This window comes from Phyllobates terribilis, unplaced genomic scaffold, assembly GCF_046119375.1.
Source record: "Phyllobates terribilis strain yellow unplaced genomic scaffold, ASM4611937v1 Scaffold_1__5_contigs__length_1240528914, whole genome shotgun sequence".
NCBI lineage: Eukaryota > Metazoa > Chordata > Amphibia > Anura > Dendrobatidae > Phyllobates > Phyllobates terribilis.
The window spans coordinates 717,319,608-717,337,358 of NW_027362761.1; the positions used below are offsets into that span (position 1 = coordinate 717,319,608).

The window sequence follows — 17,751 nt, forward strand, 5'->3', positions numbered from 1 at the left end:
GAGGACCCTGAAGACGACGACCCTGGAGACGACAACCCTGAAGACCACCCCGAAGAAGACGAGGACCCCGAAGACGACGACCCTGAGGACGAGGACCCTGAAGATCACCCCGAAGAAGACGAGGACCCCGAAGACGACGACCCTGAAGACGACGACCCTGAAGACCACCCCGAAGAAGACGAGGACCCCGAAGACGACGACCCTGAAGACGACGACCCTGAAGACCACCCCGAAGAAGACGAGGACCCCGAAGACGACGACCCTGAAGACGACGACCCTGAAGACCACCCCGAAGAAGACGAGGACCCCGAAGACGACAACCCTGAAGACCACCCCGAAGAAGACCAAGAACATGACCCTGAAGAAGATGACCAAGAGGACAAAGAACAAGAAAAAAAACACCAAGATACAGAAGAATAAGAGACAGAAAACCAAGAAGCAGAAGTACAAGAAGCTGCAGAACAAAAAGCAGAAGAACATTAAGCATAAGACTAAAAATCAGAGCAAAATATATTATATAAATTATAAGCAGAAGAAGACTAAGCAGTGTATGGGGGTGAGTCCGTTCCTCCTCGTGGTGCCCCTGGAAAAGACCTGCTGCTGCAGGCCAAACTGAACGCGGACAAATCCTGTTGTAAATCTTTTGTGACAGGCAGAACAAAATGTGTAATGTTCAAACTTTTATAGATAACAACTACAGGAATGCCTGTCACAAATAAGAATATGATGAAGAAGAAGAATATGAAGAAGATGAAGAAGTAGAATATGAAGAAGAAGAATAGTTGAATAAGAAGAATATGAAGAATGTAAAAAAAAAGAATAATACGAAGAAGGTTAAGAAGAAGAAGATGAAGAAGGTGAAGAAGAAGTTGATGAAAAAGATGCTGATGCTGAGGATGATGAAGGAGAAAGTGTGGGAGAAGTAAAAAAGAAGGTGAAGAGCATGGAAGTAGTGAAACATAAATATTTGACCAAACATAAAAAAACTTAACATAGTCAATATTTCCGTAACTCAGAACGTCTTAAAAAAAATATTAATTCCTACTATTCCATTTGATTGGGCTAAACCTCTATGCCTTTATTGTCTCCCCCACCTCCCCCAATACATTCTACATTATTCTTAGTTGTTTTCCTTCATGTAGAATTAACCTACAAGGAAAGAAAGGGTTTATTTTCATTCCGATATTTGTGTCCCATTGACTTGCATTGGTTTCCGGTATCGGAATCGGCGATATCCGATATTTTTTGGGTATCAGTCCGATACAATCCGATCCGATATTTCTCGATATCGGAAGGTATCGCTCAACACTAGCCCTGATATGTCAGTCTGAGTCATGACTACATTGGCGACCCAGGAAGGTGAGCCTGGAATATGTAGCAAGGGTCCCCGACCCTTTCAAATGTATGTATAGCTTTTCTATTTTAATATACTAGTTTCTCCAAGTGTCCTACACCATTTAATTTTGTTTTACACTCTTAAACAGTTGGAGGAGCTGGATATATGCAGTGGAAGGCTAATAATTATGTAGCCTGGAGAAAATACCAATTCTTGGAATATCATCCATGACCATGACATCTCTAAGAGGGCGCCGCATGCAGCCTCTTGGATGAGATTCCTTTCCAATGTGCACCAATAGGGTAGGGTCAGAAGGTACATCCGGCTGCATGTGACCCACCGCAATGGCCAATTGCTGTACTATTTAGTTTCACAATTGTGGGGCCTATCCTAAAAGTAATATAACACTCCCACAGATTATGCATCAGATGTGCTTCATCAATTACACACTGTGCGCATCAATGGTTTAGCTGACCGTGTGGCCAGAACTGCCCAATTGCAGTGGCCAATGGCCACACAATTTTTTTCATCAAGTGTACAAGAGGGTATTAACACCCCTTGAGTCCACTCTTTTGTGCAAAAAAAAAAGTGTTCAACAAAATTTGTAACTTTTTATCAGCAAAAAAAAAGCTTTATGTCCTCCGATTTTGAGGCTACTCCTGCTACACCTACATAACACTACACACTACATGTTCATGTTCTGAGATAAGGTATGTTCTGTCCTTAGGGGATTTTGTGACAGTGCAACTGATTTAAAGCTATTCCAATAATCCAGAATGTAGTAACCCAGTATTAAAGTATGGATAAATGAATGAGATTTTTTTATTTGCATTAAAATATTGATTTATTCATGGCAGATTAAAGACATGTAAACATTGCATACATTTTTTTTTTAAATACATTATACAGTTCGATATAAAAAGTCAAATATTTATTTTTAAATGAAGTAAAATAAAAAGTACAAATAACGTTAATAGGTAATGGCAAATAAGAACAAAAAGCATCCATTATTTTTAAATTCCATCTTATCCTTCAGCTTAAATATTAAAGTTGTGATTTGATTGCTATAGAAAACGACTCGCCTAGTTGTAATACATTATGATTTAAGATGCTGGCTACTATCTACCTTTCTATGTAAACGTTTAGTATTCATATATGAGGTATTTATCCCACTACAAGTGTAAGTCTTGTCTGGCTTACAGCATACTATACATAGCAGTATATTAACAAATACTTTTCAAGTAATAAATATTTGGGACACTTTGTAGTGCAATTACTTCTAGAAACCACTGACAAATCAACCACCTAAGTCAGAACGGCCAGCGAACCTCTTAGACAGTATATTAAGTTGTGCTTTTTTAGGTCCTGAATGCAATCCAATGAAAGTGCTGATCTCACCACCATACGGCAGGAGAAGGTGGAATTAATGAGAGTAATGCGGGTGATGTCCATATATTATAATAGAGCAGGAGAAGGGCAATACTTAATATAGTTTTCTCAAATCTAGGTGTGGGAAGTAAGTTCCATAAATGCTTTGCTGTACGTCATAAGATCCTTTACGTCTTTTCAAGCAAAGTAGACACTGTGAAAAAGGAAGGAAGAGATATAATTGTTTTAATAGACAAATTTGCATATTCAACTTTACTAATGTTGCTTATAAAGTGGATCTGAGCTTGATTTACCAGCTATGAGTTCTTAAATAGCCCAGGGTAACTACTTTTACAATGACAACTTTCACATTGATTTGATATATTGTTATAACACATGTTTTGCACTTCAGCAAGAAATATTACTGGTTGTTCTGGTTTTAAAATATGGGCAAGAAGTTTGGGCGGAGTACTACAGAGTAGTGGAATGTTACCACGCTAGAAATCAAAGGTTTTAAGACTGCAATGACTTGATGCTATGTCAGTCATGTATAGGTGGAGCGAAAATCTATAGCAAATACATAATTGAAATTGTCAAATAGATTATTTTTGCAGTCGTATATTATGTACAAAACTCTTCCTCAAAGTTTATATCATGTAAACAATTTATGAATATCACTCCATTCAATTGACATTTTTTGGCTGAATCATGTTAGTTTTTTTTTTTTTTTAAAGCATTTTATTATGCAAATAGTTAGATGTGGAAAAAGAATATTAGAAGTAGGCAGTAAATATAATGCGTCATCATGAGGAAAAAAAAGCATTATTCTTTGAGGTACTGTAAAAAAGCATACAGTCTACATGAATAATAGAAGGCACACAGCAACAAACAGAAAAAAATAGTTAGACTAAAAATTGCAATTTTGGCAAGACTCCTTTATCTATAGAAAACATGATAACTTGCTAATCCCATTACTGACCAAACCACGGATCAAAAGGAAAAGGATCCCATTTATATATGGTGTCAGTTGAGTCGTACACTTCTGCTTCAATAACTAACAGAGATAGCGGAGTGCTCTACACACTCCATTGAAATGCATGAGTTGTATTTTTAATGGCACTAGTAAAAGAGGATCCTTCACCAGTTTGAGCATGCCAAACTGGCCACATCATGGAATAAGGGCTGTGCAGCTGAGTAAAAAGTCATTTTTATTTTTTCATTTCTCCTCTCCATTGCAGAAATATTAACTTGTTAAGTTTAGGTTATAATTTATGATAAGTCAAAGGGGGTGTTAACATACAATAAATTTGTATTTTTAAGTTAACATACAATAAATTTGTATTTTTAAGTTAACATACAATAAATTTGCTTTTTCAAGTATGTATTTCTTCTCCTGAATGATGTTGACTAATAATGCAGGGGGAAGAACATGCCCCTAGAGAAGATTAGAGAAGGCATTCTCCTCTGTGGGATACAGCTGTTGTGTAGAGTAGTGCAGAGCTGAGTCTGAAACCTGGAAGTGTTTGTAATCACACTCAGCTCTGCTGTGTCTCCTTTCCCATACTGACTGCTTTGAGATGAGATCTGGAGATGTTTGTAATCACACCCAGTTCTGCTGTTTATCATTTCATGTCTCAATTGCATGTTCTTCTGACTTTCTGGGGGTGTGTTATTTTTTTCCCCTGCATGATGCCTCCTGCTTATGACTGGTCATCACCATGCAGGAGAAGAAATGCACACACCAAGAGAAGAATTTCTGATAACACCCACTTTCTAAGCTAATATTTCTGCAAAAGAGATGAGAAATTAAAAAATAAAAAATATGTTTTATTCAGCTCTGCAGCCACTATTCCATGATGTGGCCAGTTTAATATGCTAAAGCTGGTGAAAGGTCCTCTTTAATATACCATAGAATATATTGCAAAATGGGGAAAAAAATTGATTGGCAGAAAAGTAATAAACAGCAATTACAACACTGTTTTTGATTACATTTTCATGCTGTTCACAGTGTGGTAAGAATGACATATTACCTTTATTCTGTGGGTCAGTATGATTATTGATGATGCCTTATATGAATTGTTGCTTATGTGTTACTTGTTAAAATATAAAAAAACTTTGCGTTGCTAATTTTTTTGGCCAATGAAGCTGTTATCCATTATTTCTTTTATTTAATTCAGCTGCTTCATGAACAGAATCATTGGGTCATATGTGCATCCTTAAAGGGAATGTGTCACCCCCCTGGGCGATATCAGACCTCTTCTATGGGCATACAGGTGATAGAAAAGTAAGCAGCCAAACGGGGCCGGAGGGAAACAAAGCGCGCTCCATGGGAGCGGGGCTTTGCGCATGCGCGGGAGGGGAGGCAGAGCAGGGCACGTCACAGGGCCTCTCACAGGACCCTGTGACGTGTAGGGGAGGGGGGAATATGGTAATTTAGCACAGGCGGCGATTTAGGGGAATAGTAAGCAGATAGGAGGGGTTTGCTTGGCGTCCCCCGGACGCCAAGCCTCTGGAAAACAGACTTTATAAAACCAGATTTCTCTGCAATCAAACCTCTACTATGGGCCATACAGGTAAGTATAGATTTACTTTTCTATACCCGGTATGGCCATAGTAGAGGTCTGATATCGCCCAGGGGGGTGACAAATTCCCTTTAAGGATGCTACCAAGTTAAAAAAATAATCCAAATCTCCTATTCAAGCAGGCAAGACTCCCTGCAATAAGTTAGTTCTGAAGGAACAAGTTTTATTACAAATAAGAGAATAAGCCTTTGACAGGACATGGAGTACATATTGATCTGGAGTACAGAAGCACAGGAGCTCTGGGTTCTGCCACATAATAAAAGTATAATTTATGAAAGCACATCATTAAATCATTAGAACCTAATCTAAAAGCACACACTCAGCATCTAGGAGATTAAATCTTATATCTGGAGTATTGTAAATCCACAATATTAAGAATAAGCTGCGGCACTCACCCAGTAACTTTAAAAAAGTCCTTTATCCATATGCTGGACAAAAGATACAGTTGGTATAGGAATAAAGAACCATTTTAAAACTACAGGGTGAGTGCCATTAGAATTTAAATATAATATCCCTAATCACATCTATGGTTGTCAAACACAAGCCTAAATCCAGTTACATAGGCCATCATCCCTCAACAGAGGGATAGGAGAGGATAAAGGGAAGGGGTACAGGTCCAACTATAATTCAGATATGTGAATGGACATGGTGGTGAATATTAAAAGTTTATATATTTCACTTACCAAAAAGATGAGCAAGAATATCAATACAAGGGCAAGGAGAACAGCAAAACAAATAAGAATGATTGCCCAAAATGGTAATTCATTGTTCCGGGCTATTTCTGTTATAGATAAAGAAAGAGAGTTCATATCAGAAAAATAACAAGCATTTTATTTTCATACTGTGCATTTACATTATGGAGAAAGTGTAATTACTGTACAGTCTTGACTCAATTTCTTATTCACTAGGTTTTAACATAGCATAAGCATTTGCTAATATGTATCTTTCTTTTGGAAGAAGGTAGCAGAACATTACGATAGGCCAGTCAGACGATATGATCTTTATAGGGATCAGAACTCTCTTCTAAAGATATTTTTCCGTCATAAGGGTCTCAGAAAACAGATCTACTTTTGCATATGATTTTTTTTAATCAAAAAGGGGACTGAATTTTAACACAAATAAAGGGACACATTCTAAAATGTTAATTTTTCCTCTGTCCCTTGTGCCAAGTTGGGGAAAAGAAGCCCCTTGTACAAAGCTCCAAATACCTTGCATCAAAGAATTTTGATTTACACATTTTACTTATTTAGGAAAAGTGTTGCCAACTTTTTTACCTGTGACAGTAATGTCCTTCAGTGCGTACTTTGATCCCAACGTATTTCCTGTAATGGTCCCTAGGAAAAATTCATTCTTTACAGTCCCTGAATTTATAGCTGGGTCATCTTCAAAGTAGCAGTTACATGATGCTATAATAGACCCATTCCTGAAAGTTAACAAACAAAAAAAATAGTCACGACTTGGACAGATTATTCTATTTTTCACACACAATAATTAGGAACTTGCTTATATGGTATAGCAACGTAGCTCAGAAGGACGGAACAAAATCTGATAAAAACATATTGTAGCCACAATACTGTGGCTTATTTTCTTTTCTTTTTTACCAAGATGCAATGAACAATTTATAAAGCTGTATGAACTGCAAAAATTTGTCAGATCATGACCTGGAATAAAGCCTAAGTATATCTGACAAGTACAGTACTAGTTTACTGTAGAACTAAGTTTCTTTACATCCAATAGGTTCTTAGACATAGACTATCGTGACGATTAATACATGAGACCAAGTGATTGATCAGTGGCTATTCACATAAAAATTGAAGGATTCAGGGATTTTGTTTGCTGAAGCAATAATAAATACATTGCTATGTATATTATTTTAGATACTGTATTTTGTAAAAGTAAGGCCTGCTCTTATATAGTAAAACAGCCATATTCTTTCTATGCAAAAAAACCCCAAAACATTGAATTATCAATTTGCTTATCAGGACAAAGCATACTCGTGCAAAGACAACAACTCATTCCTACAGTGGACTGATTCTTTCACGCATATACACATATAGTATACGTGGCTATATATTAGGAAGTTGAATCATTGGCTATTTCCTAACATAATTTTTACTCAAATAGTCACCTTGTCAAAGAAATTTGGCAAAAAAGGTGACCAGGTGACAAGTTTCCCAAATTTTCTCTTTGTTTTGTCATCAAGAGAATATGGACACAATCTATGGCACCTATATTCAAAAACTGATGAGAGGAGTCTTTGAGCCTGTGTTCTCCATCCAGATAGAACTTGTATTTACTTTTTTTAAGACTGCTCCACCAAATTACCCAATAGCCAAAATCTCTAATAGGAAACTATTACAGAATTGCTATAAATGGCATTAACAAACATAAAAGTGAAATTTTATTGAAGGTAAACTTTCCGATGAAGTGAAGAGCGAATAATAATTTATTTTTGTCACAAGAGAAGAGCGGATCAAGCACATTACAAATTTGCCTGGCTGCGCGGATTTTCCCATAAAAAATTCAATTTGCAGAGAAGTTATTCTCTTCAAATTGAATGCCCCTTATTATGCTCTGTGGTATTTTTAGATCCCTTAGCATAATAAGGATAAAATGTAGAAAATAAGAAAAACCTTATACTAATCTCACCACTCACCTCTCCGGCTACTCTGCTCCTCACCATTCCATGTTTGTTCCTCATCGTATCTTCTTATCACCGCTGCAAGCAATGAATCCTCAGGCATATTCATACTAGGGCTGGATTTCTGGCTTTGAAGTGGCCTGGGACAGTTCTGCGCAAGCAGGCGTGAGGTCACGTTGTCACAATGTCATAACGCATGCTGTGACCTTGCACATGCATGTGCGGAAACGTCTTAGACCTCATCAGAGCCTCATTAAGCACACATGGTGTTAAGAAGACACAACGAGCACTAGATGGGTGATGATGAGGAAGGCGGTAAGGTGAATATTATATTTTTTTGGTTTTTACCCTTTTGATGGCCCTTTACGGTTTAGCAAAACTGTGCAATAATAATAATAATAATAAAATAACAATTATTTCTAAATGTCAGAAGGAAAAACAGTTACCTAGTTGATGCAAGCAGGCAATATTTAAACTTCTTCCCAAGTCCACTATTTTTGTATACCTCATTCATCTAGAAATAGAAAGAATATATACAAGATAAAATAACTGTATACCCTAGTATATTTAAGTGTTTACTTAGGTTATCTAAAGGGTAACATTTCTCCTTGAGGAGATTGCTAAGCCAGTGAAAAGAGACTTATAGGCCATGCAATGAAAATAGCCTATTTAAAAAGGAAGAGGGCTAGGACTCTAATGCCACCTTTTAGGGTAGCAATCGTAAAAGTCAATATTGACTCTTTAACAAGTCTTGCCACGTGACTTAGGATAAGAAGCCAAACCAGACCCTTAATTTGCAGACACATATTTTGGGGTGTTTGCCCCTCCTCAGTGCAAAACAAAGAGGGTGTTTGGTTTGGCGAGGCTCATTAAAGTGTCAATGTTGAATTTTAGCATTGCTGCATCTAATGCATGGCATTTGAGTTCCAGTCCTCTTTTTTCTCTGAATAGGCAATTTGTAGTGATTATGTACAAATGCTTAGACTTGCTTCATATTTAATGGGAGAAAATGAGCAAGAAGCTGCAGAAGGACATTTACTATGGATCGTATATATTTACATAAAATGTTTGTACAGATAGCACTGATAAATTTACTAATAATTATTAAACATATGAATTTAATATGAATTATAAATTTATGATTCCCAGAATTCCCTGTGGCTTGAGTGGAGAAACTAGTTTGTTAACAGAGATATATAGCTAAAGAATAATGATAACTATGATGTTATCATTGTGTCCAAATTACATATTAGGATGTTTATTACACAAGAGTCCATATTGTATTTGCATAGTTATATGAAACGGCAATTAAGGTAACCTCTACTTTTAGTTGCTGTTGATTTGTGGCCTATAAGCAGACTATGCTTTCTGTTCTTAATGATACAGTGCATTTCTGGAATGCTGGTATATTGGGCTATATAATATGTATAATTGGTGATAGTATCAAACTAATGTTTGTGGATGAGATATTAGGATTCAATACAGTTTTAATTGTATTCACCACAGTGTCTGTTCCAGAAAAAATTGCACATATATGCAATAAAACAATTTCAAATCACCTTCTGCACTATGTCCTGTTCTAGAAGTTTCCTCTTTTCAGGGTCAGCAGGCAAAGAATTGTTAGTGATGGTAAAATTAATGGCATAGCCAAGGTATTTATTTGTCGGGATGGGTTCAATGGTGGGACTGGTTGTTGTTGTTGTTGTCGTAGTAGCTGTGGTTGTTGTTGTAGTAGCAGTGGTTGTTGTTGTAGTAGCAGTGGTTGTTGTTGTGGCAGTTGTTGTCGTAGTAGCAGTTGTTGTTGTAGCGGCAGTTGTTTCTACATCTGTTCTGTGAACTAAACAGGGAAGCTAATTAATTGCATGACATAGTAAAACAGGTCACTTACTTGTGAAATATCACAGAATGCCAAGACGTGAGCATGTACAATAACAATGATTAAATTCATTTTATTCTGCGATAGCATTTCATTAGAGTTTCCTATCTTAGATCCACTTTAGAGCATAATTCTTGCAGGTCAATTTGAGAGAAATAATGAGTATAGTTCTATCATTGATGCTAAGAAGATACTCCATACTGAAATGTTGTTGAGTTAAAAAATGGAACTTACTATTAACATTAATACTTGAGCTTTTCAAGGTAAAGTTGCCTAGAATGGTACCATCTTCAGTAATGTTTAAGAGCGCTTCTCTGACATCTTCTAATGTGAAGTCTCGGGCTAAGAGATCCACATTAAAGGTGCAGACGGATTCTGCAGTAGTATTTGTATTGGATGGCGTTGACCTAGAAATATAGGAATTTTCTATTTAGTGGTTTGGTTAAAGTGTGACACTGGGTGTCCTCAAATACATTGCATAGAAAAAAGTCAATAATAGTTTGGATCAGATGAAACAGAAGTATGGTCTCCACAGATGGTTGTTTTTTTAGAGAAATTGGGTGAAAAACACAAATTATTTATTCTTGCTAAAATCCTAAATGTGTTTTTTATTGCAAGGGAAAAAAATTTATCAAGTATGGGTAAAGGACAGATCATATATTCATGAGCTTATATCATACAAGCTTGTATAGACCAAGAATACCTACCTGAACCCAGTTAGCTTACAGTCAGAAAACTTGTCCTTTACTTTTGGGTTTTTCCCAAAACCATCATTAAGCTGAGGAAGAAATGTGGAAAGAAATAAGTAGTAGGAGACTTTAGTCATGGCACAAATCTTCATAATTCAAAGAAACATTTGAGTAAGATGTAAATGACTATAACTAAATAGTAGATGAACACAATTAACAGACAGTTGTCTGCAAGCTACAGGCTTATGATTTCTCAGGCTCTCAGCTTCTATCTCCCTAGTGGCATATTCACATTGGAATTCCATGCAATTAGTGCGATTTTAGCATTTGTAGTCTTTGTTGCTCTTATGTCTATGTATATGTCAATATTCTAAGATGTATATCGAATTTTGCAATCTCTTTTATACATCCAAGTAAATCACAATGAGTCCCAATTCACTTTTTTCATATTTTCTAATGTATGTTACAAGCCAACTTACCAGTTTCTCAATAAGCATTTGCACTTTAATGTACTGATCGGAGTCTTTTTGTGTTAAATTGCTGTTATACTTAAGGTTGGTAATGGTGAAGTTAATGAAAAAACTTTTCGGCCCAATAGTCTGCAGAGTGGTCATTATTGGTGGTTGAGTAGCTAAGGAAAATATTGAAAGGGTTATAAGCAAGTAATGAGATAACTCTGTGACAAGAAAGTGGTGTATTGTACATACCCACACAATAAATAATGGCTTTTTTACTGCTAAAAAATGTCTAAACATACACTGCTCAAAAAAATAAAGGGAACACTTAAACAACAGAATATAACTCCAAGTAAATCAAACTTCTGTGAAATCAAACTGTACACTTAGGAAACAACACTGATTGACAATCAATTTCACATGCTGTTGTGCAAATGGAATAGACAATAGATGGAAATTATTGGCAATTATCAAGACACACTCAATAAAGGAGTGGTTTTGCAGGTGGGGACCATAGACCACATCTCAATACCAATGCTTTCTGGCTGATGTTTTGGTCACTTTTGAATGTTGGTTGTGCTTTCACACTCGTGGTAGCATGAGAGGGACTCTACAACCCACAGAAGTTGCTCAGGTAGTGCAGCTCATCCAGGATGGCACATCAATGCAAGCTGTGGAAAGAAGGTTTGCTGTGTCTGTCAGCGTAGTGTCCAGAGGCTGGAAGCGCTACCAGGAGACTGGCCAGCACACCAGGAGACGTGAAGGGGGCTGTAGGAGGGCAGCAACCCAGCAGCAGGACCGCTACCTCCGCCTTTGTACAAGGAGGAACAGGAAGAGCACTGCCAGAGCCCTGCAAAATGACTTCCAGTAGGCCACAAATGTGCATGTGTCTGCAAAACGGTTAGAAACCGACTCCATGAGGGTGGTATGAGGGCCCGACGTCCACAGATGGGCGTTGTGCTCACAGCCCAACACCGTGCAGGATGCTTGGCATTTGCCACAGAACACCAGGATTGGCAAAGTCGTCACTGGCGCCCTGTGCTCTTCACAGATGAAAGCAGGTTCACACTGAGCACATGTGACAGACGTGACAGAGTCTGGAGACGCCGTGGAGAGCGATCTGCTGCCTGCAACATCCTTCAGCATGACCGGTTTGGCAGTGGATCAGTAATGGTGTGGGATTTCTTTGGAGGGCCGCACAGCCCTCCATGTGCTCGCCAGAAATAGCCTGACTGCCATTAGGTACCGAGATGAGATCCTCAGACCCCTTGTGAGACCATATGCTGCTGCACTTGGCCCTGGGTTCCTCCTAATGCAGGACAATGCCAGACCTCATGTGGCTGCAGTGTGTCAGCAGTTCCTGCAAGATGGAGGCATTGAAGCTATGGACTAGCCCGCCCCCTTCCCCAGACCTGAATCCGATTGAGCACATCTGGGACATCATGTCTCGCTCCATCCACCAACGTCACGTTGCACCACAGACTGTCCAGGAGTTGGCGGATGCTTTAGTCCAGGTCTGGGAGGAGATCCTACAGGAGACCATCTGCAACCTCATCAGGAGCATGCCCAGGCATTGTAGGGAGGTCATACAAGCACGTGGAGGCCACACACAATACTGAGCATCATTTTGACTTGTTTTAAGGACAATACATCAAAGTTGGATCAGCCTGTAGTGTGTTTTTCCACTTTAACGTTGGGGGTGACTCCAAATCCAGGCCTCCATTGGTTAATAAATTTGATTTCCATTGATGATTTTTGTGTGATTTTGTTGCCAGCACATTCAACTTTGTACAGAACAAAGTATTCAATGAGAAGATTTCATTCATTCAGATCTAGGATGTGCTATTTGAGTGTCCCTTTATTTTTTTGAGCAGTGTACATACGCTACATATAGGTTCCTACTTATTAAGGCTGACATTCCCATAATGCGTCCCCAGAATTGTATTTCGAAATTAAGAATTTTTTTGTGGGAATTCATCAAGACTGATGTTTTGTATGCTAGCTTTATCCAGAGTCTGCTGGAAAAAGATGCCTAAAATTTATTAAGAGGGGTGTGCTTCTTAATGAATTAGACCTATGTTTTGCCCATGCACTAGTGTTATAAATGTCCTCTGTCACTTTTCTGGTATAGTTTATAATAAATCTGTTAGGCAGCACTAGGTCTTTCCTCTTTTCTATTAGCTCCAAACCCTTTTCAGAAATTGGGCAAGGCTGAAATAACAACCCCAAAGTCTCCAAATTTTTGTACAAATATACAAAAAAATTTCTGGCGTAAAATGCTTAATGAATCGGTAGTATAAACACAAAACCAAACAAAATAACAAACCAAATATAATACTACGATACAGGAAAATATTTTAATAAACATTCCAGCTGCCATATTTCCTCATTAGAGTTGACCCCCTTGGAAACATATTAGATACTTACTTGTTCCAGTCATGATCTTGTTGTAACCTAAATGAGAAAGAAAAGTTATATTAGCTTTATGAGTACATTTTTCTCTTCAGCTACACATATAATTTATTATACAGGTAATCTATTAAAGGGAATCTGTCAGTAGGATCAACCCTCCTAAGCCGTCTATATGGACACGCTGGTCATAGGAAGCTGAATAAAATGATATCTTGATATCTGCGATCTGATGTCTTATTCCAGAGAAATCCATGTTTTTCTTAGTATGTAAATGAGCTGTTAAGATCTATGGGATGGACATAAATCTCCCTGAGAATCTGCCTCTAGGGCTTATTGTAAATTAAAGGGAGAATTACCTATATGAGACATGTGTATCAGGAGTAAAGACTGTCAGTCATTACATGTCTCACATTGATAATGCCCATTTCATTTAATATAAGCTCTGGAGACAAATTCTCGGGGAGATCTATGTCAGACAAATTCTCTGGGAGATCTATGTCCTGCCCATAGATCTTATCAGCTCATTTACATATTAAGAAAAGCATGGATTTCTCAGGAATAAGACATCGGATCATAGATATCAAGGTATCATTTTAATCAACTTTCTATAACTTACATGCCCATATAGATGGCTTAGGATGGCTGATCCCACTGACAGATTCCCTTTAAAGCACCACTCCAGCGTTTTTTTTATATTTTAGTGCTGGAGTGATGTAAGTAATCAAAGTTCTCTGCCCCTAGTAATATACTTACCAGCCACTGTTTTTAGCAATTCCCGGCAACACTCCAGTCTCGTACTGCCATCTTGTGATCTCAACTTCTGACTGACCGGAAGTCAGAGGTAACGGTCTCAAAGTCACTCTATAAGAGCCTCATTTGTTGTGAATTCCAGACCGAAAACTGCTGGAGACCAATCGGAGTGGCGTGGATATCAGATGAAGACTTTGGCTGGTAGGTATAAGACTAGGGGCATGGAATTTAGATTACTTGAACCACTCCAGCGCTGCAATAAAACCACTGGAGTGGTGCTTTATGCCTCCTCCTTGCTACCCATAGTTACCAATTACAGTGCAACTTAAGAAAATGCAGTGCACCGTGCAATTTAAGCAAATAAATCTGAACTCTAATTGTATAATTTATTAAACAGTTTTAATAAATGAAGCCCATGTTATACAGTACTTTAGTACAATATAAGTAAATGCATCGTAAGGAGTGGCTGCCATTCCTTTCTTCCTTTTTAGAGATATGCACTAATCTTTTTTTAAGACTCAACTCATGCAAAAAAAATGATGTTAAAGCCCAATAAGTATCTGTGAAATGTACAAGCATTTTTGACTTGTGCTGAGTAACTCTTACTAATTCACTTTATAGATCCTATTGCTCTTACCATTGACATAGAGGCTGTTCTTGTCCAAAGTATAATTTCCCAGTTTGGTAATGTTTGAAGTCATATGTGTAACTTCATCATAAAAAGCCACTCTATCAAACTGAGTACCAGATGTGTCTTTTTTGATTCTGCAAATGGAGTTTACTTTTGTGTTGTTTACACCAGAAATCCTGAAAAGAAATAAATTTGACAGAAACAAAATAAGCACAAATATTACTGCACTACTGTACTATAATTAAAGGGGTATTCTCAAGTACGTATATATGATGTTCTATGTGCGCTGTATTCTGCGCTAATACTTCAGTCAAAAGTCATGGAACCCTAGAGAAGACTCCTGTGTTAATGTGAATAGAGCCTGAATTGTGTATCATGCTTGGTATACAAGATGTATTGCTGCGATACTAAGTATATATGATGAGCTGTATAACAGAGTGTAAGGGATGAGTGCAGCATTTCCCCTTAGCTGCTGTCCAGTGTCTCCTCCTTCTCGTAGCACCCCCTGCAGATATTCTCTCTCTGCCGTCAGCGTCACCCACTAATGAAGCATCACCAGAGCCACAAGTCAACCTTCTGGGTGTGGTTGGCTCCCCACTTGCCATTTGGATGCCTCACGATTCTGTTTTTCCATTGAATCAATAATGTAAAAACTCAGATTTGCAAGTCATCCAAGGGTCATATTATCCAAATAAATGTGATTAATCCCCCAGCTCCGCCACTAGATCTCATATACTTACCCAAAGCTATCAATGCTACAGCCGACCAGTTTGCTGCTGACTGTGCTGTTCTTCATTAAACTGGTTATCTAAGAAGAGAAAAACGCGTCAATTGTTCCTTATAATTCACAGAAATGTATGGCATATATTTCTAAAGGTAATATAGATATATTATCATGGGTGTATTTTTTTGTAATCTTAAAGAGAATATATTGTTTATTTAAATTTAGTTTCATCAATGAAACTCAACATTGTAGCTATTCTAAAGTTTTGTTGAGAGGGACTATATCTGATACACACTTCCAACACTTCATACAAGGATTTATCTCTGCATACAGTGTTGATATCCTGGATTATGTGGCGTTTAACAGTACAATAGCACAGTCATTAAATCCCTTAGTCTCTGTAGACACTGTCCCAGTCTACACAGCAAAGCTTGTAAGTGCTCCAGACAGCAGAAAATGTCTGTAAACTGGAAGTTTTTTATACGGATGGGAACAATTGAAGATCTAAAAAATGCAGAAGATTTCAAATATTCTAATCACATTAAGAGATTTAATATTAGTAAAATGTGGCATCACTTTTATTATTGGCAGGGGACAGACCTCTGGGACTACTGTAGCACCCTGAGGATTCGGCTGCTACAGGGGTATTGCACCTCAACCCAGAGGTGTGATATTCCACTCCCGGGTAAGGATGGAGTGTGGACCTGAGCTCAGAGAGCTGCATGCACTACACACATCCCATTTCCGAGGAACAGACCAACGGTACTCCCACTTAGAAATGTGCAGGTACGACCGAGTCTGTTCCTGGCTGGAGTGGGAGGGGGGTGGAACATCCCAAGTAGTGTAGGGGCAGATAGGGGGAGCAGCCTGGGTAAAGATAGGAGCTCATTGGGTGCTGGTCACCTGAGCTCACACATAGAGGGAGTATATAAGGTGGGCACCATCAAAGATCAGGGTCAGTCAGTCAGCCTTTGCAGAGGAGTGAAAGAGAGCGGAAGAGCAGAGCAGCCCAGAGTGAGAGAGGAGAAGAAAGAGAGACCCAGAGGGGGTGAAAAGAAAGGATTCTGAGAACCCAAATTCAATCCCCGGGTGAAGAGTCGGCAATAGGGTACCGGATCCCAAACTGGTGGGGGCAAAAGCACACCCTAGCCAGAGACCGGAGGCCGTGGGCAGCGTCTGCCACGGCCACCCACCACATCCACCCCGAAGGCAGACCACGTGGAGGGTCAGGGAACCCAAGGCCAAGGGTCTCCCAACAGAAGGCCCGAGGGAGCTGGACCTAGGTGGATCACTAGTGGGGACGGCCAGAGGAAAGGACAGAAGGAGAGCTCAGGGTCACGCTCCGGACTTGTTTGGGGGTTTGCTGAATCCAGGACCTGGTGGACGCAGCACGGCTCGGGTGGTCACTTGAAGCTGGAGTGACCGGAACATCAGCAGTGAGTAAATACCCTAAACTGCACAACCCGACTCTGTCTTCACTTAACATCTACGCTGCACCACCACAACCCCCATCCTCTGCACCTGACCCCCTGAGGCTATACCCCACCCGTTGGGGGTTATACTACCAAAAGCTGCACCAACACCATCAGCCTCAGCGGACCCTGCTGCAGCGGCGGCCATAGTGACCGCAATACAACGGGTGGCGTAGTCGACATTAAGAACTTTATAACATCTGTAGGACTGCCACATACTCTGAGCTTGACACCCTGGGCACGGACCGGGTCACAGCCACTCGGAAGACTACAACCCCCATCTGATCCGGCTCCGGGTATTCCCCTAAAGAATATGGCCCAGGGGGCGCGTCAACTTTGGCGTAGTCGGCAGGATTACGTGCCCGCAACACCCGGGTACTGCGTGCCTGAAGAAAAGAACAAGTTTACCTCAAAAAGAAGTCTCCTGCCGGTTCCGGAGGGTCCCCGCCATCGGACCCCATCACCAGTCGATTCCCGCCGGTTGTCCGCCATTAACAGCTTTTTCCCGCCATCTGCAGAGTTTCCCGCCACTGGGAAGCGGTTCCCGCCATTTCCAAAGGTTTCCCGCCTTGTCAGAGCGGACGCCATTATGGGCGTGCCAGAGGGTGGCAAGAGGCCACCTCCCATCGTGGGCCAGGACCGAAAATGGCGCCAAAAGTGGAAACCGCCCCCACCAACAGAGACTGTGATGCTAGAGGTGTCTGTCAGCGTGAAAGAACAGCCCCTGGAGCTGACAATCACCAAGTGGCCCCGGGACCGCCCTCGAAGGGGGAGGAGACGAAAGAAGAGAGCAAAGATGGGTGTCGCTTGGAGCA

The 17,751-nt window shown here is 39.6% G+C and overlaps 1 protein-coding gene across 1 annotated transcript in view; it reads right to left on the reverse strand.

Annotated features, from left to right (window-relative positions):
- Nucleotides 1–2,219: 2,219 nt before the first annotated feature.
- The window catches only part of MUC16 (mucin 16, cell surface associated), a 90,251-nt gene continuing 74,719 nt past the window's right edge, over nucleotides 2,220–17,751 (reverse strand). The window contains exons 62-72 of the mRNA XM_073642485.1: nucleotides 15,481–15,548; nucleotides 14,747–14,916; nucleotides 13,375–13,401; nucleotides 10,972–11,123; nucleotides 10,511–10,581; nucleotides 10,038–10,210; nucleotides 9,487–9,764; nucleotides 8,374–8,441; nucleotides 6,561–6,709; nucleotides 5,970–6,067; nucleotides 2,220–2,918 (exon numbers count right to left, since the gene is read on the reverse strand). Of these exons, the coding sequence (XP_073498586.1) occupies nucleotides 2,820–2,918; nucleotides 5,970–6,067; nucleotides 6,561–6,709; nucleotides 8,374–8,441; nucleotides 9,487–9,764; nucleotides 10,038–10,210; nucleotides 10,511–10,581; nucleotides 10,972–11,123; nucleotides 13,375–13,401; nucleotides 14,747–14,916; nucleotides 15,481–15,548 (1,353 nt within the window). The 3' untranslated portion in view covers nucleotides 2,220–2,819. The remainder of the gene's footprint in view (nucleotides 2,919–5,969; nucleotides 6,068–6,560; nucleotides 6,710–8,373; nucleotides 8,442–9,486; nucleotides 9,765–10,037; nucleotides 10,211–10,510; nucleotides 10,582–10,971; nucleotides 11,124–13,374; nucleotides 13,402–14,746; nucleotides 14,917–15,480; nucleotides 15,549–17,751) is intronic.